This window comes from Vespa crabro, chromosome 2 (assembly GCF_910589235.1).
Source record: "Vespa crabro chromosome 2, iyVesCrab1.2, whole genome shotgun sequence".
Taxonomy (NCBI): Eukaryota; Metazoa; Arthropoda; class Insecta; order Hymenoptera; family Vespidae; genus Vespa; species Vespa crabro.
Window position 1 is genome coordinate 10376385 of NC_060956.1, and position 26999 is coordinate 10403383.

The 26999-nt window shown below is 29.5% G+C and overlaps 1 protein-coding gene across 3 annotated transcripts in view; it reads left to right on the top strand.

Moving 5' to 3' along the window:
- The window catches only part of LOC124421748 (focal adhesion kinase 1), a 78401-nt gene that overhangs the window by 31445 nt on the left and 19957 nt on the right, over positions 1 to 26999 (top strand). Inside the window, exon 1 of one of the 3 annotated variants that reach the window (XM_046957317.1) lies at positions 18181 to 18361. The exons of the other annotated variants lie outside the window; for them this stretch is intronic. Within the exon in view, the coding sequence (XP_046813273.1) occupies positions 18279 to 18361 (83 nt within the window). The 5' untranslated portion in view covers positions 18181 to 18278. Of the gene's footprint in view, positions 1 to 18180; positions 18362 to 26999 lie in introns of those variants that run through there. 3 annotated transcript variants of the gene reach the window in all.

The following is a 26999-nucleotide window of genomic DNA, read 5'->3' on the forward strand; positions in this document are numbered from 1 at the left end:
CTACCCCGGCAAACGTGAAATTACGTGTGCCGTTCTAATCGTTTTTGCTATGAGAATACGAGCACTTCTGCATGTAATGTGAAAATTACTCTGCAATTTCTACTTTTTTCCTTTCTGTTTCTTTTTTTTTTTCCTTTTCTTTTTCTCTTATTTTTTTTTCTTCGAAATTACGACCGACCGATCGATCCATGGAACTGTCGTTCTCTTTAAAAAATTAAAAAGAATTTTTCTCGAGAAAAAGTATTCCTTTTATATAGATAGAGAATCACTTTAACATTCATGCTTCGAATTATGATAGGACTGGTTATTCAAATTTACTTTATCGTAGTAAGTTCATGATTCCTTGAGATATTTATGTTTTCTCTATTTTTTCTATCAAATTTTCTATTGGTTTTGAAACGAGTTAGATACTATATTGTATATCCTTTTAACAATAAGAGTTATCACAAGACTTAGTAATTTATTAATCAGATAATTTAATTATTGGTTAAAAGATTTAAAAGAATTGACAAATAAATATATATCATATGTATATATAGTATTAATTGATATAGTAAATTTTAAAAATTGATTATAGTAAATTGATATTGATAAATATGTTACGTTATTATACGACTAGATTATATATGAAACATATTATTGTTTCAAAAAGTTGTTTGTTGCATTATCATTTAAGAATGTTAAAATTGCATTGATTCTTAATAATTCCGTAAACATTTATCGATTACTGATCGAAAAATAAAATATAAATAAAATATAAATTTTTATAATAAAATATAACAAATATAACGTAGCTTAATATAATAATATAAAGATTATAGAATAAATAAATTAAATATGAAAAATAAACTAAAGGATGAAAAACATACTAGTTTAATAGAGTTCGATTTAAATCTTTTGGTTTTGATCTCGTCGAATCACCTGCCAATCGCAGTGAGTGTCCTCGAACGAACAAAAGGTGAATTAATCGGACATCCGCCACGTTGAACCGTACGTCGTTGAATATACCCATCGCATAATTATGAGGGCGCAGCTGCAAGAAGGCACGTATACCTTTTTCAAAACCGCTATATGCAGTCGTGCCTCTTCGACCAGCCGATCGATCTTTCCTGCTAGAGCTACTACAAACTCTTTTCAAGTCATCGTTCTTGGCTTGGTATGCGTGCTATCGAAGTTACAGGAAGTACCGTGATGGAATCGATGATCCTTCTCTGATACTTCGATTGTTTGATCGTACGAGCCGGAAGTCTTGCGGTCCGATCAAACGATTCATATCGAAGTGTTTCATAATTTCATTATGGGAAAAGAATAGAAAAAAAAAAGAAGGAAAAGATATTCCATTTAGAAATACGAACTGATATATTTATTTCTATCAGATATAAAATTTGAACCTAATTTTTTAATTATAACTCATTAAAATGTTAACGGTAATTGTTGAATAATTTTTATTTTGATACATTATGATACTTTCAGATTTTAATAATAATTATTTGATCGTTTTATCGTACAATATTAATTAATTATGTATAAATGATTGATCAATCTTATTGTTATTATAACAATGAATGAGAATTATCGTTATATTGATCAAAAAATATAATGATACTTTTGAAATAATTAAAAAGACATAATATGGACGATAATTTTTTCTTACGTTTTAATTTTAACCAATCATGAGTGATGGTACTTATTTTTCTTGGGAAGTTTTTTATTTTTCTCTATTTTTCCCCACGCTAACGTCGTGTTTTTAAGCTCGATTAGTTGTGTATTGTCAATTAAATCATGCGTCACGATCGAACTGTTATTCTCTTCGATCATAAACGTAAGAGAAAAAACGAGGAAGAAGGTCATCGATCGGTCGATTCTAATGATGAGTCAGAAACTGGGAATTGTCCAAGGGATAATGTGTTGCATGAAAATTCCGTCGTGAAAAGAAGCTCACGACTCGCAATGCGTACATAACATCGCATGCATGAATCTCGAACGGAACTATTCACATCATTGCCTCATTGTCCCGTATCATTCTCCTTATTTGTGGACCTCCCTCATTCCCCCCTTCCCCCCCCCTCTCTCTCTCTCGCTTTTTCAATTTCAATTGTAGGTACAGAAGCGACTAATTTAATGTTTTCTAAATAATTAACTATGTATAATCTAATTTTTTTTAATTTTTGTGTTAAAAAAAATATTATGCAATGTAAAATCTATGGTATAATTATATTGTACCTATTAGATAAATTAAAATAACTATAAAAGTCTACAATTTTTATTATTACTATATAATTAACTCTAGAAAAAGTAATTTAATATCTTTGAAGTTATTGACATTAAGATAAGTAATTCAATACCTTCGAAATAATAAACTCTCTTTAACCTAATTTTTATATATTTTTAATAACTGTATGAATATTAATACTATATTAAAATTTAACTATAATATAATTATATCATACGCGTTATGAAAAAATATAACAGCCTGGAAAGTTAACAAAGATTTTTAATAAAAATTATGAAAAGTCATTTGCGTATATTATCGAATAATTCATGCAATATTTTTTCAAGTAAATTACGTTACACATTATGATATAGATTATGATATACATTATTATTACGAAAAGAAAATGTAACATTTAACTCATCAACTGTGTTTGACGAGTATAGACTAAGTATTCGTCGTGAAAAGATGACAATTTTTTTGTATTACGACGAATGTACGTCGTCATGCAAAAAAGAAATTACCTTTTGCTGTTTGAATTTAAATTTTATTGAAAATTAAAAAATATTTGTAAATTTAAAACATTTAAAAATATTTTTAGAAAACAAGTGGATTTAAAAAAAAAAAAAGAAGAAAAAGAATCCACTAACAGTTAGCAGTCATTTTTGTAGTTTTTTTTTACGATTTAATATCCAAATATTTATTATAATAATTCCTGTGATGTATTCTATCAGATATTGACATTATTTCATATAGTTAATTATTGTGTGCAATAGTTCAGAATCTGAATTTAATTTAATAAAGAAAACAAATTCTGTGAAGGTAGAAATGACAGAATATAGTATAGAGAGATTGGTATAGAGTTTAAAAAGAGACAATAAATTCGTAATATTCATCTTCTATTTAGACATGTTCCCACAGACAGACAGTCAGTCAGAGAGACTGACGGACAGATCATATCACAAACAAAATACATGTGCACAACACGGATATAACGTAGAGACGATGCGGACATGATATGAAAATGATGCGGACATGATGCGGATACATTGCGGAAACGACTTAGACACGACATGGCAAACTGTCTGTGGTGGGGATGTGTCTTACTGAATTTTTTTTTTTTTTTTTTTTTTTAGTTTATCTCATTATTGTTTCAAAATATTTTTAAATGTCGAACTTACGAATAATTTTTAATTTTCATAAAAATTTTAATTCAAATGACGGAAAGCTAATTTCTTTTTTTGCGTGACGACTCGTTGTTACATAAATTTTTATTTTTTTACTAGTCCAATACAATTGATAGTATAAACTTTGTTAAAATATCAATAAATTTAACCAATAAAATATTTGATTTTTTAAAAAGCTAACCATCATTTCGTTAGAATTCAATTCAAGTTTATAACAACTGCGTATATCCGATGTTAGAATTTAATTAATTTTTGCTGCACAATGTAGATACGCATTTATTAAAATATATCTATACAGTTAACAGATTACAAATGTTAAAACTGCGTATTATTCATCTTCAATTTATCTTTTATATAAATTATATAACAAAGTAGAAAAAAGAGAAACAATCGTTAATCAAAATCAATACGTTTATAAGAATTGTATTATTTTTTCTTTTTTTTTCTCTTTTTTTTTTCCTCTTTTTTTTGTTGGAAAAAATACAATACATATTTATCTATTTGTAACAACAATAAAATGATTCACTCTGTATATAACATATATAAGCACTATAGTTCGGTGAACTTAAAAGAAGCTTTTGTTGAGTTATGAATCATTATGGTGCGTTGAATTTATCTTCTTCTTTGAACTCGCACAAGAGAAAGAAAGAAAGAAAGAAAGAAGGAAGAAAGGAAAAAAGAAACTTTCGATTGCATTCACTCGCTTACTTGCTATCGTCGAGGAATTACAGGATTCTCGAATGTTTCCTCAATGATAATTATTAACGTCTCTTTTCTGCCACATTCGAGATTAGAGTCAATCGCGTTGCGATAATGCTTGGCAGCTAGATTTGTGTCGTTTGTTCGCAATAAAGAGAAGCATTCTCAATTCGGTTAATTGATAATTCGAACTTTTTCATTTGTATATTGAAACAATGTATGTATGTAAATACTTTTATGAAAAATATATTTTGAAAAGTTTCCAAGAGAAATTTAATAAACATTAGGGAATACATTTTATTCGATAATTTATGCTATAATTTTTTAATATTTAATTATTTTAAATAAATAATATATATATATATATATCAAATATATATATATATACCAAAAAATTTAACAATGTTAAAACTGTGTTCCTTGAAATTGATTCAACGAGTTTATCAAATTAATCGATAAAATAATTATAAATTATTTACTTTCGACAATCACAAATTGAATACAAAAAACAATTTAATATAATTTAAACTAAATGTGATTTAACATAATTAATATTAAAATAATATTATTACTTAGAAGGACACTTTTAGTATCTGAAAATGTTAAAACATAATGTGTTCATTAAAGCTACAAAATTATATTATTATAGAAATGACCGAAAAAAGAAATATAAATTATTTTTTTTTAACATATCTCAAATATTAGGTCAGTCCAAAAGTTCGTGCGCATTTTGCTACATACATACATGCTACTAATGTGCACGAACTTTTGGACTGACCTAATAGAATATAAAAAGTAGCTCAATTTAGCTTTGCCTTATCTCTCTTTCTCTCTTACTTTTTTTTTTATATAATAGATATAGTACAGTTATATTAGTAGAAATTATACTATCTAGTATAAATTAGTGTAAATTAGTATGAATTATGCCATAAATTTCACATTATATAATTTTTGTAAGCACTAGAAAAAGAAAAAAATAAATCAAATTATAGAGTATTAATTATCTAAAAAATCTTAAATTACTTTCCGAGACACTTGTCTAATTATAATAAAAATTGTCTCTTAGATGGAACCCAGAGAACTCATAAGAAAATCCGAATTATATCTACAAGGGAATAATATTAATCACATCAGGCATAACCGTGACAAATAATCCCATCGGTAGATTAAAATATCTCCACGAGACACCTTCGAGCTGTAGCTCGTTCGCCAATTAGCAACTTAATATCGAACACGTACACCATCTTATATGTGCACTATATTGCTGCATAACTGACTGAGTTTTCTCAAGACTCGATATGCACGTTGCGTAAACCACTGTAACCGCGTGTCACGCAACCACCGACAGTGCTTCTCACTTGCTCAATTATCGACCTTGCTTATCTTAACTTTTAATACGTTAAAAAAGAAAAAGAAAAAAATATAAATAAAACTACATTATTTTATCGATCAGTGCGATAAATTCGTAGCGATCCAATGAACGCAATTTTAACATTTATCAATTCTTTTTTTTAATACCATATATATATATGGTATTAAAATATATATATATATATATTTATAATACATAATTGTACGTATACAAAAAATAATGGAATAAAAATCAACGGAAATGTAGTTAGTAAACAAAAAGAAAGATATAAAATCAAGTAAAAAAATGATAATGTGTGAAAAATAAAAGAAAAAAAGAATTTCAATTCAATTTCCTTTATTTGTCCTTTGCAGACATTTGTTTATTATAAAAACGAAATAATTTTCATGAAAGATGTTTGGATGAAGAAGAAATTGCATCGGAATAAGGAGAAAGAGAGAGAAGGGGGAGAGAAATACAGAGAGAGATAGAAGAAAGTCGGTTGAGAGGGAACAGATGCGATAATTGTGCAATAATCCGAGGGCGGCGGATAACGCAGAAACGAGCGAAGAGTCGCTGTTCATTGGCGGTCGCAGACCAGATGGCGTATGCATTTTCGCTGCACTGAGGGTTGCACTAGTCTTTACCGCGATGTCTCATGCAAGTTCAAGGCCGTTTTCTAATGTGTTCAAGAAAATACATATAAAAAATAATTTTATAAAATCAAATTGAATTTATATATTTTCTTTATTTTTGTTTTATTATTATTTTATTATTATTTTATTATTATTTATTATTACACGAATTTTTATATACATATACATATATATATATATATATATATATATATATATATATATATATATATAGTATTTTTCTTATTATAAAATTCTTCATGACTAGAGCAAGTTAGTTATATTTTTTTAAAACATAAATTGTCTTGACAGTACCATGTGTTTTGTAAAATTTTTCGAAAGAAAACTTAAGAAGTTTCCTATCTTCCGTTATCAGTAACGACAGATTAACGAGAGAAACAAAGGAGATTTTACAAAAATGTGTTTTTTTTTTCTTTCTTTTTCTTTTTAGATCAAACTGAGCATATAACTATTTACATAAAATTACAAACAATGATTTTTTTTTAATTATTATAAATTATAGGGCAATTATAGGACACTGTTATCACAGTTGTGTTATTCATTACAATTTCTTATTAGTAACAAAGTTGCCTCTTTTGTTTCAAAGAAAAAACGTTTGCCGAGAGAAAAACGTTCTTGGAATAGTATTTCAGGATACAAAGGGTGAATTTGTAATTAGCGACGGGGAAACGAAACGTCTCGGCGTAAGTTTCTTATAAGAAGAGAAACAGAGGAGAGTTCTCGATTAAGTTTATCTTTTGTAAGTTAAATTATATAGGTAGCAGAAAAGAACAGTCATTAATCAAAATTAATACGTATATGAAGATATACAAGATCGAGAATTTAAGTGAACAAACTTGAAAATATTTGATTGTATATACAAAAGAAAAGTAATAGTGATTGCTACTAATCTTTTTTAAATTAATAAAGGATGAGTGTTATAATTATCGAAGGTCTTATTGAATAAATTTATGATTAAAAATTTATGTACTAAAATATTTAACAATTAATTATAATAATTAAAGAGCCCTTTAAAATGAATAAAGTAGACTGATCGAAAAATTTGTTTTATTATATAAACAAAAAAGAATTTCAAACATTTAAACAAATCATACGTATCATATTCAAGTATTTCGATCTAAATATTCTCTTCTATATATAGTATACATAAACATGTATATATAACAAAGTCACTTTTATTACAGTTTATCATTTCCGGAACGAATATTAAAGCAGGAAATTCGATAAACGATAGAAACTAATGTGCCGGAAGAAGAGAGTCGGTAAATGTTTCCTCGTGGACTGATAACAAGATAGAACATTGGTTTTATGGGGATAGGAGGGGAAAAAGTATACCAAGATAGATCTTTCATCTTGCGATGGAAAAGCACCTCAGCCGGTAGAAAAAGGAAAGGCAAATTCTGATACCACGATACCGCGGTAAAAATGTTTTGACTGCCGGAGCATGGAAAACTTCCTTCGATGCCTTGATGCACCACCGTCGGTGCATCAGGCATGCCGTAGCACCGAAAAATCTCACGGCTTTCTAATCCCACGAAATATGTTGGTATAAAATATTCAGTCGAACGAGCAAAATATTTTACTTTTACAAATTAATATTTAAATTATTTACAAATTATTTATTATTTTTAAAAGTATACTGTGAGTTGTAAAGCGATAGAATGATAAGGATATCGCAAAAAAAAAAGAGAAACAAACAAAGAAAGAAGTGGTAAACAATATTTCAAGTTATTTTCTTTTTCGTTTAGTTTTTTTTTTGTTCTTTTTTTTCTTTGAAAAACGTTTTAATAGTAATTATTAAATAGCAAAACTTACTATGAGGCTATGTAATTTTGATATCGGATACATAAAAATTTGTATTTTTTTTTTTGTGATTTAAATTAGATGTATATATTTAATGCTATTTAAAGTGTGTGTGTACATATATATATATATTTTTTTTTGTATGCTTATTTCAGTTGTTCGGCACACAATTGATTGTTAGTTAATATCAAATGTTTTCTAAGTATTTACGAGTACATGTTTGTAAGTGAAATTTTGTTTCGATTTTCAAATTTACTTTTTTAAAAACGAAAAACATTTGGATTATAGCGATAATATGATTACATTTAAAAATCGTTGAATTATCAGTATTAAAACGTCAATTGAAATAATCAAAATTTCTAAGAATGTTTTTCTCTCTTAAAAATAAAAATTTATATGTCCAAATTTATTTCTTTTATTTTACATGAATCAAATTATTCTTTTGTTTGTTCATGGCTTTGACATAATCCACGTTTGTAAATCTTTCTTTACTTCGAAAAGGATAAAAAAAGCTCCGCTATTACTCGAAAACTTCATCATTAATTACGAAGGTTTTAATTACCATTATTGACGAGAGTTTCTGTATTATTGGCCGCTAAATGAGAGTCAAAAGGCAATATGTATCATCCGGCCTTTATATTACCTTTATCCGTTTAAAACGTACCTTTCATTTTTTATACGTAACATTTTTTATAATTATTATTCGTATTCAATATTAACAATATAATTATTTATATAATCTATGATACATAAGTAATATGTATAATAATTCATCAAGTCACGCATCCTGAAAGAACAAAAAAAGAATTTTTACTCTTAATTTATTTAATTTTAAAAAATATCACTTCAATTAAACTTTGATTTAAGTCGTATCTATTGTTTAAAACTAATAATATATTTTATTATAAGAAATTCACAGAAACAAGATTCCTATTTCTATAAACTTTCAAGATAAACTCGATTAAATTCGTTCAACTTCCTATCGATATCTTTTCAATAACAATCGAAGGTTTCTTTAATTTTATTATCCTTTCAGTAAACCAACCATATATCATAAACTTACTTAGTTACTGACGATTTTCTAACTGTCTTAAATAGTTAATATCTTGTCATAAAGCATATTTTTCGTTGGAGATAAAGTACTTTTTCACTTTACATCACCTCGAGACACCGTTAAAACGGATATTTTCTCATATTGTGATATTTATAAGAAGACAAAAAAAAAATAGAAAAGGAAAAAAACGAAGGAAGAAAAACTATTGTTTTCCATTTCCCAGAAGTACAGAAAAAAGTTCATAGCATCCTCGTGAGAGACTCGAGTCAGGCTTCGCGGATCGATAAACTCGATATACTGAACCAACGCGACGAAGCGAGCAACCATAGATACGAGAAACTGAGATAGAGAGAGATAGAGTTAGAGAGGGTGAGAGAAAGAAAGAGAGATAGAAATAGAAGATAAAACGCGATATCGGTGAGAGCTAAAAAAAAGAACGTGCGAAAGATAAAAAAAAAAAGAGTAAAGGAAATGAGATGAAATCATGTCTTTTATGTGGCACGCTGGCCGTTTGCATCGAAACCAAATCCCCTTTCCGTTAGGGCTCATCTATCTTATGTAGGGTGAAACGGCAGAAGGGATAGGGGGAAGAAAGAGTTAGTGAGTGAGAGAGAGAGAGAGAAAGAGAGAGAGAGAGAGAGAAGATAAGAAACGTTAGAGAAGGGTAACGATATGATCCAAACGTCGGAAGAGAGCTCACCCTAAATTTCCTTTCGTTAGGGTCCTTTTCAAATTAAAAATTATCTATGGCTTTATATTTTTTCTTTTTTTGATTATAGTTTAAAGGGTTTCGTTGTAGTTAAAGAGTTTTGTAGAATAATTTTATTATTTGTAGAACTTCGATAATTATTTCATTTGTTTTCAAATTGAATATTACCTATTGCTTAACATTTCATTCTTGTTTTGTTTTTATTTTTTCTTTCCTTTTTGTTATAGTTTAAAGGAAAAAGTTTTAAAAAATGATCTTATAATTTGTAAAGCATTGATAATTATTTCAATTGTCGGGAATTAATGATTCCGTTTTAATGAACGAATATTCGCGGTGATTTGTTAAGATTAATGAACATAGTTTGGAATTTTGATAATAGGGGAGTGATTCGAGTGAAAATTTGATTTGAATATTAGCGATTTGTTAATTTTTGATAATGATTTTCAATCAGTTTTATTTAGTTGATTTGAATAAAAGAACTTTCATTGAAAATCTTCTTAAAAGTTTGAACGAAACTCTCGTGATAAAATATTTCAGAGAGAAAGAGAGAGAGAGAGAGAGAGAGAGAGAGAGAGAGAGAGAGAGAGAGAGAGAGAGAGAGAATCCGTCGTACTTTTACAATGTTAGACATCTTATGAAACGGTGTAAGATATCGTAAAGAAAAAGATATATTAATTTTATGTTATTTTTTGTTTTGTTTTGTTTTGTTTTGTTTTGTTTTTTCAAGTATTATCGAAGATTTATCCTGTTGTACTACAGGATGCGTCAACGTCAAGATTATGCACGTGTTGAGAATTCTAAAGAGAAAGAGAAAGAGACGGAGAGAGAGAGAGAGAGAGAGAGAGAGAGAGAGAGAGAGAGAGAGAGAGAGAGAGAAATTGTACAAATCGAAACCTACGAATTTCAGTTTCCTTCAGTTTCTATCTTTAACGACGAATTTGCTTTAATTCTAAGGAATTTCAAATTTCGAAGGATTCTTTTCAAATCGTTCAGAGAAAAAAGGAACAAACGCTGAAACTATTCTTTTAGAATTTCCTTTCATTCAATTTCAATAGATGAAAAAAAATGAAAGATCGTTAAACGCCAGAAGAATTTCTTTGAATCTGATGACAATTAGATTTTAATTCAATGATAACAATACAATTTTACTATTGTTTCGTGGCGAATAATAATTTAATAATCATCGTGATTTGTTTTAACGCTTTTTGTGAGATATATACACATAGAAAAACAATTTTATACTTTCAACGCTTAGCCTACGTTATATGTGAACATTTAAGTTATGAAAACAAAACAAACATTTTTAATAAATTTAATATGCACGAATTTCTACTTCATTATTATATTTACACATTGTATTTAAAAAATTGACGAATCTCAAGTCTTAGAATTTTAAAGGACTTAATTTTATAAAATACGATTTTATTTCTAGATACACAATGACGCACGCGTAATCTATTTTAATAATTTCTCTGAAAGTTACATTAAATTAGTTTTCTCTAATCGTATAATTGACATAGACAGAAGAACGTCGAATAAATTTAATTGTCCGCGTGCCAAGAGTATACAATTTCTTAAAATTAAGTTTTTCCCCGATGGCATTCTCTTTTTAATCGGTATATCTGTAAAATGAACGTGTTACTTTGCGGATTTCAAAGTGTTCTCGTAAAATGATTTAACGAACGTTGCAATAAAATTTGTAAAACTTCTTAACGTAAACATCTATAACATACGTTAGTCTAAATTGTCTAATTTGTACCGATTCGTTCGTTAAGTTCTTTTTAAAATTATTTTTTTTTTTTTTGTATTTATAGTTTTCATTCCATTACATTATTTTATATTTTATATTTCTTATCCGCTAATTCAAACATTATTTTTTTTCATTTTGCTCTGCTATTAATAATGTAACTTATACAGTTATTAAATAACTAAATAATATTTTTATTATTTATTTTATATGTTTTTATTCTATTTATTATTATTTATTAAAGCAGAGATTATTTCTTATTGACTTTATTATTTCCGATAATTTTTGATATTATATTACTGGTCGATATTGTTTACATTATTTATTTTATACCAAAGATCTTACTGCTCGTATACTTTACAGGCTATGTATCATTGTGATTTTACTACTCGTATACATTACATCGCAAGTAATCCATTATGATCGAGCGACGTGTGACGTTAACAGCTCTTTTCGACGTTGACTTTGGTGATCTCAATTCAACGATGGTCGCAATGTTAACTTCTATGACACTTAAAACGACTCCTCCTAAAGTTTGCCTCTCCCCCCTCTCCCCCTCTCTCTATTTTATATGAATTGATTAGTTCATTACACATTTTTTATCTCGTGTATTTTATAAAATCATCATGAAAAATAATACAGAATTACTCCGACACTCTTTTTCACAAAAGATTATTTTACGAGATTATAAAAAGTTATTTTAATATTACAAGTTTGCAGTTTTATTAAAAAAAGAAAAGAACGTCGCTGAATATTTTCTCAGATTTATATATATATTAATATTACAATTGATTTTAATTTGTTGGTTATAAGAATGGATCATAAAAAATGAAAAATAATCGGTAAGATCAATTAATTATTTTTCATTTATATTTAAACAATTTGTAATTTTTTTTAAGATTCGTTGTTGTGAAATTTCAAACACGAAAGAATTTTTATTATTTAAAAATATCAGATGGATTTAATTAAACTTTGAAAAGGTATTAATGATTAAGTTATTTCTTTGAAAAAATACTGTCAACCGTTTTTTCACGATTATTTTCGTGTATATGCAATCATTAATATTAATGAACTAATATTTTTAAAGAGATTGATCCCCCATTGTCCGAACGCACAATGCAAACGCAAATTCGTTCGATGTTAAGGGAGAACACGCATACGTACATCCACATGCATACGTATACGCACGCGTATACAGATGAACTGACCCTTACCCTCCGATATTCGCGTTGCGCATCGGTAGCAGGGAATAGCTTAGTCGTACTTACAGGAAACATCGAGGGTTATATATGCACGTACTAGGACCGAATAGGGTTGCGTCCACCCTCCTGGCCAGCCGACTTTCCGGGCTCGTTGCTCTGCACGCGTTCAGGGCTGATATGCACGCGTTCGCGAGATGCATCTCGAAAACTCGCAGATACGCCCTTTCAACTTATCGCTCGATAATTTGCACGGTGTTTCACGTTGAATATTTGAATGGATTAAATCAATAATGATCAGACATGTTTAAAAACGACATATTGATACAATGAAAATTGTAAATTATTTAAATTTATTACCGAAATAAAAAATTATATATTATATATTATTATAACTTAAAATTGTTTTCATACGGTAATTCGATCGATAATATTCTAGGTGACGAAAAAATTCTGATTATGAAATTGTAATCATTTGTAACGTTTATAATAGTTTTTAAACGGTGCATCTGAGGAAAAAGTGCAAGATGTTTACTTACAGAATCTCGCGAAGTGACTCGCAGAATCTTGTAAAATGATTTTGAACGGTACGTGTCAAAAGATAGTTGAAAAGTTTTCATTTGATAACATTCTGTCGATTTTCATCAAAACAAATAAACTTACAATACGTTTTCAAAGCGATAAATAAACTACGAAAAAGAAAGAGAAAGAGAAAATCAGTTTATTTTTTTCTTTTTTTTTTTTTTTTTTTTTTTATTTCGATACTAAATTCATCGAAAAATCCATGAGTAATCACTACTTAAACGATAAATATTTCAATGAATATATCTAAGTAAATTTTATAATCGTTTTATCATCGAAGAAGCACGATTGGAATATATTGAATTCTTTCCACGTTTGTTCGCTAATGCGAACTCTTCAAACTACACTTCCAGTTACCGTTTAATAAATTCCTCCCTTTTTAACGTGCATGTTCTATAAATAAAGAGATAATTCGAGTATTTACAATGTTAATATCTAAATTTCGAATACCTATTATAAAAAAAGAAAAAAAAAAGAAAAAAAAATTAATAACTTAGTTGTTTGCAACGAATATTCGAAAAAGAAAAATGATAAAGCCGAGATTTACTTAAATGTAACGTTTTCGTCTGAAGGGAAAAAAATAACAGGTAACATCTACGAAAATACACATTTTTAAGATATTCAAGATACGTTTTAGGTTCATTTTGAAAGGTACTCGTGCCCATTTACAATCAGAACTACACGATTGCATTGAAATTTCAAGAAGAAAAAGGAGGTTCGGTTTTTTCTGACTTTTGCAAGAATAACCGGGTGATTTGCCTGACTGAAACTCATCTTTTTCTCGTGTAAAAGAAAAAAGGGTACAAAGGGAAAGGTCGATTTTCATGGAGCACATTACGATGAAACGTAAAAAGAAAGCTTAAGAAGGCTCGGGAATAGCGTTTCGCATTAAGGATCGATCATTTGAAAGTGAATCTTTCGATTATCATATAGAAATATCAGAGATATTCGTTTATATCGAAACAGAATAATAAAACAATAAAGAAAAACCATATTGAGATAATTATTTTCAAACATTTTCTTTTCTTTTTTCACATTTTTTCTTTCTTTTTTCTTTCTTTTTTGTTTCTTTTTTGTTTAAACTCGCAGAACGCCGTCACGAGAAAAGTTTTCGACTTAAAAAAAATTGGAAACTCTCATAGACTTTGCTCGAACTACCTTCCTGTGGACGCACGAACGAGCTCAAACTTTTTTCAACGCGTCATTAATTCGAACAAAGAGTTAGAACACATTGCCTGAAGCATGCAACGTCTGCCAGTGTAAAGTTGAAAATAAGCGATCGCAGGATAGTTCGTCAATAATACGATAAAATGGACTTTCAGCTAGATTAAATTCTATTAGAGTTACCGAGAAGAGATAATTAATATAAAAGTGTCTCAAAAATTTGTTTCAACACCTCTGAAAATCTTTTTCCTAATATCCAACATGAGATAACATTAAATCTAAATAGATGAAATGTTTGAAAATATATAAAAGATACAAAAAATATTTCTTGCTTTAATTTTCTTTTTTACTTATTTATTTATCTTTTTCTGAGAATTTTCTTAGAATTAATAATATAAAGTTATATAATAATAATAATCAATAACATAATAATACACCAATAATTTGTTTTATTACTCCATTTCACTTTCATCTTTTTTTTTTCTTTTTCCTTTTTCTTTTTTTCATTCTTGATGAATCCAATTGAATTTTATTTAAATCAATTCTTCCTTGGATTTCTCCAAATACAATAATTTATGTGTATGTGTGTATGTATATATGTGTGCATAATTATATTTTTTTAAATCTCTTTAACTTGAATTAAAAATATCAAGGTGTGTAAAATTCAAGATGAATACTACAAGAAAGTATTGAGATAATATTTTTTATAAAAAATAAACGCGATTTCTCCATATATCGTTAACGTTCTATCTATAATTTATATACAATTTATAATAAAAGCCCTCGACTATCGTGATAAAATAGTGAAACATAAAAATTCAGACGAGTGTCAATACTTTTGTAACCACAGTAGCTCAACCCAACACATACACATACATACAATCTCACGAAGCTTGCTCGGTTCGGCCGTTAACTTCGGCTTCGCTCGCGCGTTTTAGGAGGGGCGGTGGCGTCGGTGATGCCGAGTTTGATGCTCGCAATGGTGATGGTGATGGTGGTGATGGTGGTGTAGTGGTGATAGCAACGAACGTAGAGTAGGAAGGACGCGTGCTGTTGATGTTAGTATTAGTAACGGTGGTAATGGTGGTAGTGATGGAGGTGTAGTGGTGGTGGTCGTGGTGGTGGTCGTGGTGGTGGTGGAAGGGACGCCGGGCGTCGCGGCGCAGGCTGCCGCACCCAGCAAAGCGCCTGCTCCCCTTCGGCCGGTAAAACGTATACCTACTCGCGTATAGTCTTCTATATAGTACGTTGACTAAAGAGAGAGAGAGAGAGAGAAAACGCGCGTCCTTGTCGCGAACGTCGACACACTGCATGGCGACAGAACGCGTCGGTCCAGCGAGACGAAGACGAGAACTTCGAAGAAAGGAAAGGAGCAAAAAGAGAGAGAAAGAGAGAGAGAGAGAGAGAGAAATATATAGAAAGACATTTGGCTGTTGCTAAGCGCGAGCTTTATTATTTCCGGTATCTACGGTATTTTCAATTTTGATAACGAGACAAGGTCTGGCCTTCGCCCAGGTCCAAGGTCACGAAAAAGGAAGGCTACAAAAATGTTAAATAATCGGACTAGTATTTAACAATCATACTGTATTATCATTTGACTTGTGATTTTTGGTTACGGTGTATCCGATGTGTGTATACGGTGAAATAGAATTATTTTCGTGAATTTAGATGTAGCCAAGAGAATATTCGATCGATTGTTGATGGTACGTATATTGTGATAGTTCGTTCGTGTGAAGAAAGTGTTTGTTAGCAGTTTCCTGGGTTGCAGGATATTCCGATTATCAGGATGGAAGATCATGGGTGTAGTTGAAATAGGGGAATAGCAAAGTACGTGATGGCGGGAGAAATTTTATGTTCCTGCCGTGTCAAGGTTGCACGACCTTGGTTTCTGTCAGTGACACGCCATGCCGGAAATCGTGTTTACTGAATTTCGCGCGGGCTCTGTCGAGATATCATGATAACTATAAAATAACGTTTACTTTTATAGGTATATACTATCATAGAATTTTCTATTTGGTTTAATCGTTCATCCACATCAGTAGTGAAAAGTTTTGGTGATCCCATAGAATTTTTCTGGGCTAGAAGTTCGAAAGAGTACGAAAGAGTAAAACCTTTGCACCAATTTCAAACTCGACTACTTGAAAATTCGATACGGTTTCTCTAGTCCATGAGTAAACATCAATCTTTTCTAAGGTGTAGCCAAGCCAAAAAAAAAGAGAGAGAGAGAGAAATCTCATGCTCCTCTTGAAACTAGCAACGTGAATTCGTCGTGAAAGTTCAAGTGCGGGGCCGATCATCGTGCCAAAGATCTTTTTCCGTCTGTCCATACATGTGTCCATACTGTGAAAGAAGTAAAAATCATCCTTGCAAAAGAAAAACAAAAAAGAAAAAAAAGAGTAACGAAAAATAAAAAAAATCAATTTTCCAAACATGTCAAAACTTTATTATAAAAATTATCAGAAACAAATTAATTAATTAAACGAACATCTATAATGTGATATAATTTTAAGAATAAAAATGTCATGTTTAACAAGAAAATTGATTACATAGTAGAGACGAGTTAACGGTATAGTTGCGTGACTGTTTAATAGACCAAACTATAGGGTTCACGCGTATCCGGTAATGCACGATCGATATTCACCTTTCCCAAGTTAGTAGGGACCCGCGTTTCACACGAAGGAATCCAGGAGACAAGGGGTTGATTGCCCTGAGTCGCGGGGGGTAAGACTGCGGTGGTCGCTGCTCTGTCTGCCTCTCTCTCTCTCTCTCTCTCTCTCTCTCTCTCTCTGTCTCTCTCTCTCTCTCTCTCTCTCTCTCTCTCTCTCTCTCTCTCTCTCTCTCTCTCTCTCTTTCTCTCTCTTTGCGGAGACTGCAGGCGGCTTTAGGCGGTGCCCACGTCGCCATCGTCGTCGTAGCGTCGTTTCGAGATAGAATAGCTTTGCCCATGCATATATGCATTCGCACGCAAGCTTCTTATCAGGCCTTCTTCTTCTTCTTCTTCTTCTTCTTCTTCTTCTTCTTCTTCTTCTTCTTCTTCTTCTTCTTCTTCTTTTCGAGTACCGGAACGTACGATTCATAGCGGATTTAACGGTAGCCACTCGAATAAAACCGAGATACTTCAAAATTCGTCTTCTCTTCGTCTTTATCGACCTGTGTTTTACCTATATTTACGATAAAACATAATATCGACTCTCATTTCTTCTTTTACATTTGTATGTAGTTTAGATTGTTTATTATTCGATATTTAATTACATTACTGCCAGATTTATTTTTGTAAAAATATTTAGGGAAGATATATATATATTATTCTATTACTTTTTAAATAAATTATATAGAGGAGATAATAGCAAAATTGCGTTATTATAATTTTTGATACACATAAAAATTTTAATTTTACGATTACATGTATTTCAGGGTTAACCGATATATTGTTACTCTTTATTAGAAGAAACGTTTGAACGAGAGAATACTGCGAAAATGAAAGATTGATTTTTAGAAAAATGATCGTTCCATCCATAACCGTCTAAAAATTTCTAGTAATATCCTAGAATCGTTTCTCTGCCATCTAAATCATTGCGAGGAGACAAATAATCACGATTTGGATATATGATCATAACATTATTTTAAATCATACGATATCATTCGAATAATACGAAAATTTCTTTGTGCCTGTATTTCAAATAACCGTCCTATCGATCAATACGAATTTTTTCGAAAGACAAAAGATAAGTGATAAAAAGATCAATTGATTGACTAAGAAAAAAGGAATTGTCGAAATAATCGTTCATAAAAAAAAAATTTGTTGATAAAATTATTCGTGATAACAGTGCTGTGTTACTTACTACTACTGAAGGCGCAGTGATAAGTGGTGGGTGATGATAAGTGACCCACCGTTTCGAATGAAGTGGTTTTAGGATGATGGTGGAGCGTGTCGAGGATCACCTCTTCATGTATCGACGCCCCGTCTACCGGGTCTTCCAGTACCTCGAAACCACTGAGTGAGTATTCGCGACATAATTAAATTTTCTAATCTCTAATCTCTTTATAAAATTCTCAGAGAGTAATGTGTAACGTGTAGTAACAACGTGTAATAACAACGTGTTTTATTCCACATGTTTTACGATATTTTTTATCGAATAGATATATATATGTATATATATATATATATATATATATATATATATATATATATATATATTTACCTATTATTACGGTTATTAAATGTATATTATTGTATTTAATAATTTTATTCGTGACGATCAAATTTTTTTATTTTTAATCTTTCCATGAAATTTTAAGACAATGGCGTGTTCTATCTTTCATTTTTTGTTTTGTACAATTTTTTTTATTTATTTATTATATAATGTATTAGCAAATATATATTATATTTAAGAGTTTCCATATGTTCTCAACACCGAAAAATTCACATATTCTTGGGAATTATTTTTTCAGGAAAGGAATAAAATGAATTGAAAAACTAACAATTCCATATTGTTCCTTGATGTTTTATTTAAGATTTATAAAAGAAATTCTTCTTGTCCAAGTAGGTTATATGGATGGGTTCTGTAATCTGTAAGCACATCAATTTCTGCACAAAAACTCAGACAGCATCCTAACTTTTTGTGTGGAAACATAAAATTATTAAAATTCCAATACTGTCTTGTAAAATAATATCATAGCTAAAGATCGTCCAACAAGTTTAAAAGTCTATATATATATATATATATATATATATATATATATATATATATATATATATATCTTTATTATGATTTACTTAAGATCGGATAAAAATGGCGACGTAATATCGGAAAAAAATGAAACGTGGAGAAAATTAATTATAAATAAAATAAATTAATTTATATGCATCGCAAAATGTTTGAATTTTTAATCGAAAATTATTTTAGTATTTTAGTTAAAACGTGATTTTTATTATAAAAAATTGAGGCTTTTATTACAAATGGCCTAATTCTCTTATTTTCCTTTAAATTTAAAAGCTTCGATCGATCACCCTTAGCAACAACATTATTTTACAATATAGTACTGAAATTTTAATAGCATCGTGTTTCTATAGTTAAGATGCTGCCCATGGAGCCCAGATTTAAATCCCTGATAATTGTATTCGCAATATGTATAAGATACAATCGAATTATCTCTAATTTCTGTAAGAAATTTCCAGAGACTAACGTTGTTTTATTCATTCCTCTTATCTTATAATTTTTCTTACTGAATTGAAGATTAAGAAATATATATTATTATGTTTAATAACTGTATATTTGTGTTACATAAAATTTTCTAATTTCCAGTTTTTTTGTTAAAATTCGCAGAGACAGGCGTATCTTATTTTTCATTCTTCGTATATTACAATTTTTCTTAAAGACTAAATTTAGAAATACATATCATTATGATTATTATACCTAATAACTGCATTTGACATGCATTCGTTAGAACCAAATTTTCCTCTAACTTTTCCAAAAAGTTTCCAGGAATTAGAATGTTTTATCTTTCATTCTTCGTATCGTTCCATTTTTCTTATTGTGACTATACACATACACATACATTTATAAATATATATTATTATATTCAACTGTGTGCAGTACATTGATAATTAACAATAATAATTTATCATTTTACTATACTTCGATTTACGTCGAAAATGATTAATGATGTAAGTACTACAAAAAATAACATTTTTTTATTAAAATAACGATATGTGATTAATCAAATAAAAAATTGTCCTAATTCGTATGTATATATTAATTATAATATTAATATTTATTTATATCACCATTATCAATCACAATAACTACCCGAAAATTATTGAGACGAGTATATATTTTTAGAAATTTATCTAATTGATACGACGTGATTGGTTGTCAAAGTTAACTCTTAACAAAAAAGATTTTTCCTCGTCGTCGTCGACATCGCACCGAAGAGGCGTCGTAAAGACGCGTGTACGAGAACACGTTTGAAAAGTTTCTACGATGGGGTCGAGGTGTAACCTCTTCTTAGGTACGTCGAGCATCCAGCTGTTAGAATCTTCAGAGAACCACAGGAACAGGCGTTTAAACAAAGGGGTTGCCTCGTTTGAATACCAGCCAGTGGCAATTTGTGCGCATAAAGCCTCAGGAGGTTCCTTGCGATTCGTGAATGGAAGAATGAGAAGAGAATAAGAGAGTGAGTGAGTGAAAGAGAGAGAGAGAGAGAGAGAGAGAGAGAGAGAGAGAGAGAGAGAGAGAGAGAGAGAGAGAGAGAAGGAAGAAAGGAAGGAGAAGCTCGATGCAGGAAGTGCTCGTTTTCGTCCTTGTTACGTCGATGCCGTAGCTGGGTAACCATGGCAAAATTGCCATCATCGACCACGAACTCTCTCCGGTAACCGTTGTTAATTGGAACCATTAACTATGCTTCGAACTCGACTCGCAGCATCGGAATCGCGATCGGCTCGTTAGATTTTCTATCTCCTGATTTCTACTAATACATTTATGAAAAGGAAAGAGAGAGAGAGAGAGAGAGAGAGAGAGAGAGAGAGAGAGAGAGAGAGAGAAGAACTTTACTATAATTAGCTTAAGATTGGACAAAAATGGCGAAGTAATATCATAAAAATAAAATGAGATGGGAAAGAAATTAATTATAAATAAAATAAATTAATTTATATTTATTGTAAAAGATTTGAATTTTTAAATGAAAAATTATCTTATTATCTTAGTTCAAACGTGATTTTTTATTATGAAGAAAGATTAAAGAAAAGATTCGGTATTTAGACGATGTTAAAAATTAATTTTCCATCTCTCCTCTTAATACCCGTATATTATTCTTCTTGATGTATTTAAAGACAATTATTTTCCTTAGAACATTAATACATTTTTAAGAGAATATTTCCACGGCGCAAAAAAGGACTTTTCGTTTACCCTTTCTAATTATAAATTCATCGTTTTAAGTATATTCTGCCTTTCAAAAACGTACAAACGTTAATCATATCTCATAATTTCGTTCTAGTTGTCTAAAATTAATTTATGTATCTTATATTTATTGATGATAGATCGACCATTTAAAAATACAAAGTACAATCATTAAAATCTTTTTTCTTTTTTTTACGAATAACATATATAGTTTTTAAACTAATTATAATAATCTTCTATTTTTTTCTTGTTACTTCCATTTTTCTAATTATCCACTAATCGATAGATATAATATTTTTTCTTTACAAAAAAATTTCTTTTTAAAATTAAAAAAAAAAAAAAATAAAAAAACATATACTAAAGAGTTAACACATGTGGTGTCGCAATAAATAGAAATATATGATTTAATCGGGGACTCATTAAAGTCATAATTAAACTTTTCCTGAACGATCTAAACAGATGGTATCTTATGTAAATACGTACGCGATGAGACATCGTTTGATACGATTGACTAATTAAACCTATTACCATGTTTCCATCTTATAGAGATCTAACTTGAAATGGTAGACGCAACCGATTTAAAGTTCCTTATTTAAATAGAATTCTAAGGTAAAGAGGTGAACATGAAGAAGGAAAAGTTATAGACTTTAAAGTTAGTTATGCTCCTATATGCTATAGCATAAAATGCAGATCTATGTATTTCCTTTATTTGTGTGGAATATGCTCAGAGTTAAAATATATTTTCCTGTCTTCGATAGCACTTTAATACTTCCAGCTAATCGCTCGCTATTAACTCACCGCAAGATGCCGTTTTATCATTGGCTAAATTCGTATCTTTGTTCGTCGTATTTCTACATTTCACTGATAATATTTCTTCTCTTTCTTTCATTATTTATTTATATATTTTCTATCTATATTTTCTTTTGTTCAACGTCCAAGCGATTCTAATTCTATATCCATACATAGATGGGTATGGATATATAAAAAGGCTTGAAAACATTGTGATCATTTCCAAGATCACTCATGTGTTAATAGATTTTATGACGAAGCCCGAAGAGAAGCTCGCATAGTGACGGCTCTTATTACGTGATTCTCTCTTTAAACTGGGTTAGTTTTCGTGATGGTCGATGTTCGTCCTCATTTGTCCAGACTGAGTCAGTGCGATGACTCATATACGTTGGTCGATGACCTTTAAACTTCCATTTCGAAAAATCATGTCGATCGTATTCTAAACGTTTGTCAATCATAATGACTATTATCTATATAAAAAATGATTCGTCAATATTATTGAATATGAAAGATGATTACCAAAAATCATGTCAATTGTGTTACAAGCGTCTATTAAAAAATAAAAAAACAATAAAAATTATTAACGATTAATTTTATTTCAAAAAATTATCCGTCAATATAATTGAATTTAATAAATTATCATAAAATTAATAACAAAAATATATTTCATTTTTGTTATAATAAGTTTCGAAACGAAAGAAAATCTTAGTTCAAATGATCACGAACGATTTACTTTATTTCTTTTATATATATATATATATATATATATATATATATATATATATATATATATTTATATACAAAACTCCAACCGGGAAATGAGAAAAGTTTACTCGTAAGATTACCCTTAAGCCGAAAGCCCAGACTAGTACCACGAAAAGTTTGAAAAGACGTTCGAGACAACGTCCACAAGTGGCGCGTTCGGTAGTTTGAGTTAGTTTCAAATTCTCTCTCGTGTTTCAGGACGTGAAAATTAGAATTATATTCCACGTTCCTATAGCTTACATTCTCCCATTTAGAATATCAACGGCAAACGTAGACTACTTATTACATAATTGCCTACGTGATATTTTGCAATTATATAGGAGATTTAAACGTTATACCTTTTACTATTTATCTATATATATTCGATAACGAATACGTTGATCGCCACTATTATTAATTTATTATCCATACTCTCCTGCTTTAACATGTATTATTTATCAAAATCGTGACTAAGCTGATCTATAATCTTCAAGTTGTGATTTTTCTTTTTGTATTCCGAAGGCTTACATGATGCTCTCTTACTCGACACGTTATAAACACCTTATAAGATATATAATATACCGATTTTAAGTCAATTTTGTTAATATCGTTAATTGCATTATATAATAAGGTTTCGCTCATTTCATAATACCTCGATTTTATATTATTTTGTATTAAAAATATTGGATAAAAGATATAATACAATTTTTATTAATTATAAATATAACTCTAAAAGAATTATTATTCTTATATAGTTATAGTTGTATCATTTATATATATATATATATAAATATAATATAATTTGCTCTACTATGATTACAATAAACAAAGTCAGCTAATTTTTGTTAAATTTCCTATAAATTTTCTAATTTCACAACTATAATGATATATTGTTCATTCCTTCTATTAAATTTTATTATTTAATTAATTTCATAAAAAAAGTGTATGTGCGTGTGCGTGTGTGTATGTATGTGTGTATGTATGTGTATGTGTGTACTTACTATAGTATAATTTATGTATTATAGTAGATATAATAACGTTTGCTCGTAATGCTTTAAAGAGTTTAAAAAATCAATCGGCTTGTACTGTCTGCGGTGATTGAGTTTCAACGAGCTTTTAAAGCCACCAAGGGTAATTTTAATTTTAGAATCTAAATTGTAATTTTAGAATCTAAAAGAACTACCATCGTGTTCATACATACAACGGATATATCAGAATCCATAGAGATACCACAAATGATTATTTTCTAATCCAGACCATTGAATTTAGATTTTATGGTCTGTGTAGGAAACTCGTCAGCTTGACTGGATCTCGAAAAGTTTTGTATTAATTGACGGCTTCCCGCAAAGCTCAAAGGTCAAAATGGATTTCTTTTTTTTTTTTTTTAATACTCAACCTTGGAAGAATTTACAAATTATAGAAGTTCATTATCAACAAAGTGCATAGATAAATTTCATTCTTTTGTCTCTTTGAAAATGCAATTATTTTTTTCCCTCGTGTTTTGTCTCTCCCTCTCTTTTTCTCTTTCTCTCTCTCTCTCTCTCTCTCTCTCTCTCTCTCTCTCTCTCTCTCTTCTATTCATTTTTCTATTAAAGATAAACAATTACTTTAATATCGATAAAAATTATCTCGATGTTTATTCTTCGAATTTTTATGATGATCAATCGACAATTATATTATAAATCTAAAGTAAAATCATGAGAATTTGTTTTTTGTTTTTTTACATAGACATTACAATTTTCCTTGAAGCAATTTTTTTGTCAACGTGCATTATAATATTCTCTGTGATTGAGTTATATAGTCCGCTTAATCGATAAAATTACTAGAGAAAAATTATGATAAAAGAGTAAAGCCTTCTTTTGTCGTAATGTCGTCAATTCCTCGTTTAACTTCTTACACCAAGTAGTTCATTACTACGTCCTTTGTGAGTGTCCCAAGTGCTTCGAAGAGACGTTAAATTTGAGCACGAGTACGAAGTGGATCCCCAACGCTGTTAACTCCTATCGTTCCTCGTCATCGTGGTACGCAATTTACGAGACGCATCTTCTTGACGTTAGGACGTCGTCTTCGATGTCGAAATCCTTTTAAAGCATTAGAAACACCGTTTTACACGTAAAACTTTCTTCTTATTAAGATCATTGAATTTATCTTTACGCAATCCATTTCCTTCTGTAAATTATTTAATGAACATATTGACATGACTTATCGATAAATCAATAATTATTTTTTAATAAATTGAATAAGTTGTTTTAAGTCGATTTGACAAATTTTTCTAAAATGTTTTTATTAAACATTTCGAAATATCTTATGATAAATCGATAAATCATTGTAAAATAAATTAAAATCAAATGTAAACTGATAAATATAATATCAATTAAATTTAGCAAATTTTTGTACCTGTCTTTTACAAACCTGAGATGAAATAAAATATAAGTCTATTATAAGAAATTGTTTAAACTATGTATATAAAAATAAAATAGAAAAAAAAAGGTTTTAATTCGATAATTTAAAGGAGAGAAAAAACTAAACGAAGATAAAAAAACTATTTAAATACAAAAGGAGAATAAAATAAAATACAAATTTGGTGTAAACATTGAAAAGAAAGAAAATTGTATGTACAAAAAAGAATTTAATTCTCTTTCGTATTATTATTATTATAATCTGTGTGATCGACATAGTAAACTCGCTTGAATTATACTAATGAAAGTAGCTTTTGCAAATGACACGAGTTCAATCGTTATCTTAATGTCCGTCGTAAATCTTGTTCAAGTTAAAGGGAAACTCTCGTGTGAATTAATTATTATGTATCAGGTCTCGGTAACGGCGAGAAAATTCGAAACTCGCCGATAACGTTATTTTTATCTTGCACTTATTGAGATTAATACATAGTTTAGAATTCTCGATATGTGTGATACCTGCATATGTGTTACTCTCACGATTTCCTTAACAAAACTTAATTGCAAAAGTCTTTCCTCACACTTCACTAGCGACTCGCTTCCTTCGCGTTCACAAACGCGCTTTACACGTCACGGATGACAAACAGAATAATCGCTAACGCGGACGAATGGTCGACTAGAATGCACGACTGAGAAACTGCCATGTTGTACCAGCGTTACGATAAAATTTCAACGGACTTGCACGGACGTTGAATCCTTTGCGATTTATGCGACATGTAATTGTCTCTGGAAAATATTTGCAAAAGAAAAGAAGAAAAAAAAAGAAAAAAAGAAAAAAATTAAGAAATAATGTATACAAGAAATGAAATAAGCGTACTTACGTATTTAAAAAAAGGGACTAAGTCAAACTTACAATTTTGTAACCATTAAGTTAGAAATTAATTAAATAATCTTTAGCTTCGTGTGAACGACAAATTTGTGAAAAATTACATTGAACAAAAATGTCTAATCGATAAAACGCAACAAATGGTTTTTCGAAAGTTAATTTATTATATTTAAATGTTTCGATAAATGTTTAAAAAATAATACCAACTCGACTACAATTTTTTTTAACCAATTACGCGATCGTTGATTCCGAATTTTCGGAATTTAATTAATTAAATAACATATCCATTTGTGATTTAGTTTCGAAAAATTTGCTGGTCGTTATAATTTTATAAGAGTTAATTAATGTGAACAACTAATTCTGTTTGTTGTTATTACGTTAAAAAACTTCATCATTTCAAGGTAATTACATGAATAAGCAAATTTTTTATAACGAAAAAAATTTTAAGAAGTTACTTTTCGTAAAGCTTTCTCTCAAATAATTAAACTAGCCCTTTTCGCCAGAAGCAAACACGACAACGACGAAAAATTCCTACGCTACCTCTTCTTAAGTATCTGACATAACGGATAATTAGCGAAAAGATCGGGCGATCATTAAATTTTGCGAGATACCAAAGTAAAGAGAGAAGAGACGAGTGTTGAGATATTAATCGAATGCATTAAGGATCGCAAATTGGTTGAAGTCAAAAACACTCCGTTTTTCTCTCTCTTTCCCTCTCTCTTTCTCTCTTTCTCGTTTATTTTTGTGTATATATATATATATATATATATATATATATATATATATATATATATATGTATATTTCCCCATTTACTTAAACGAAATTTACGATGCGCCAAAAACGAAGACATCGAATTTCTCGATTCCTCTCGTGCAATCGGAATTCAGGTCGACGAAGCCATCGCGTAACAACCAGATTCGT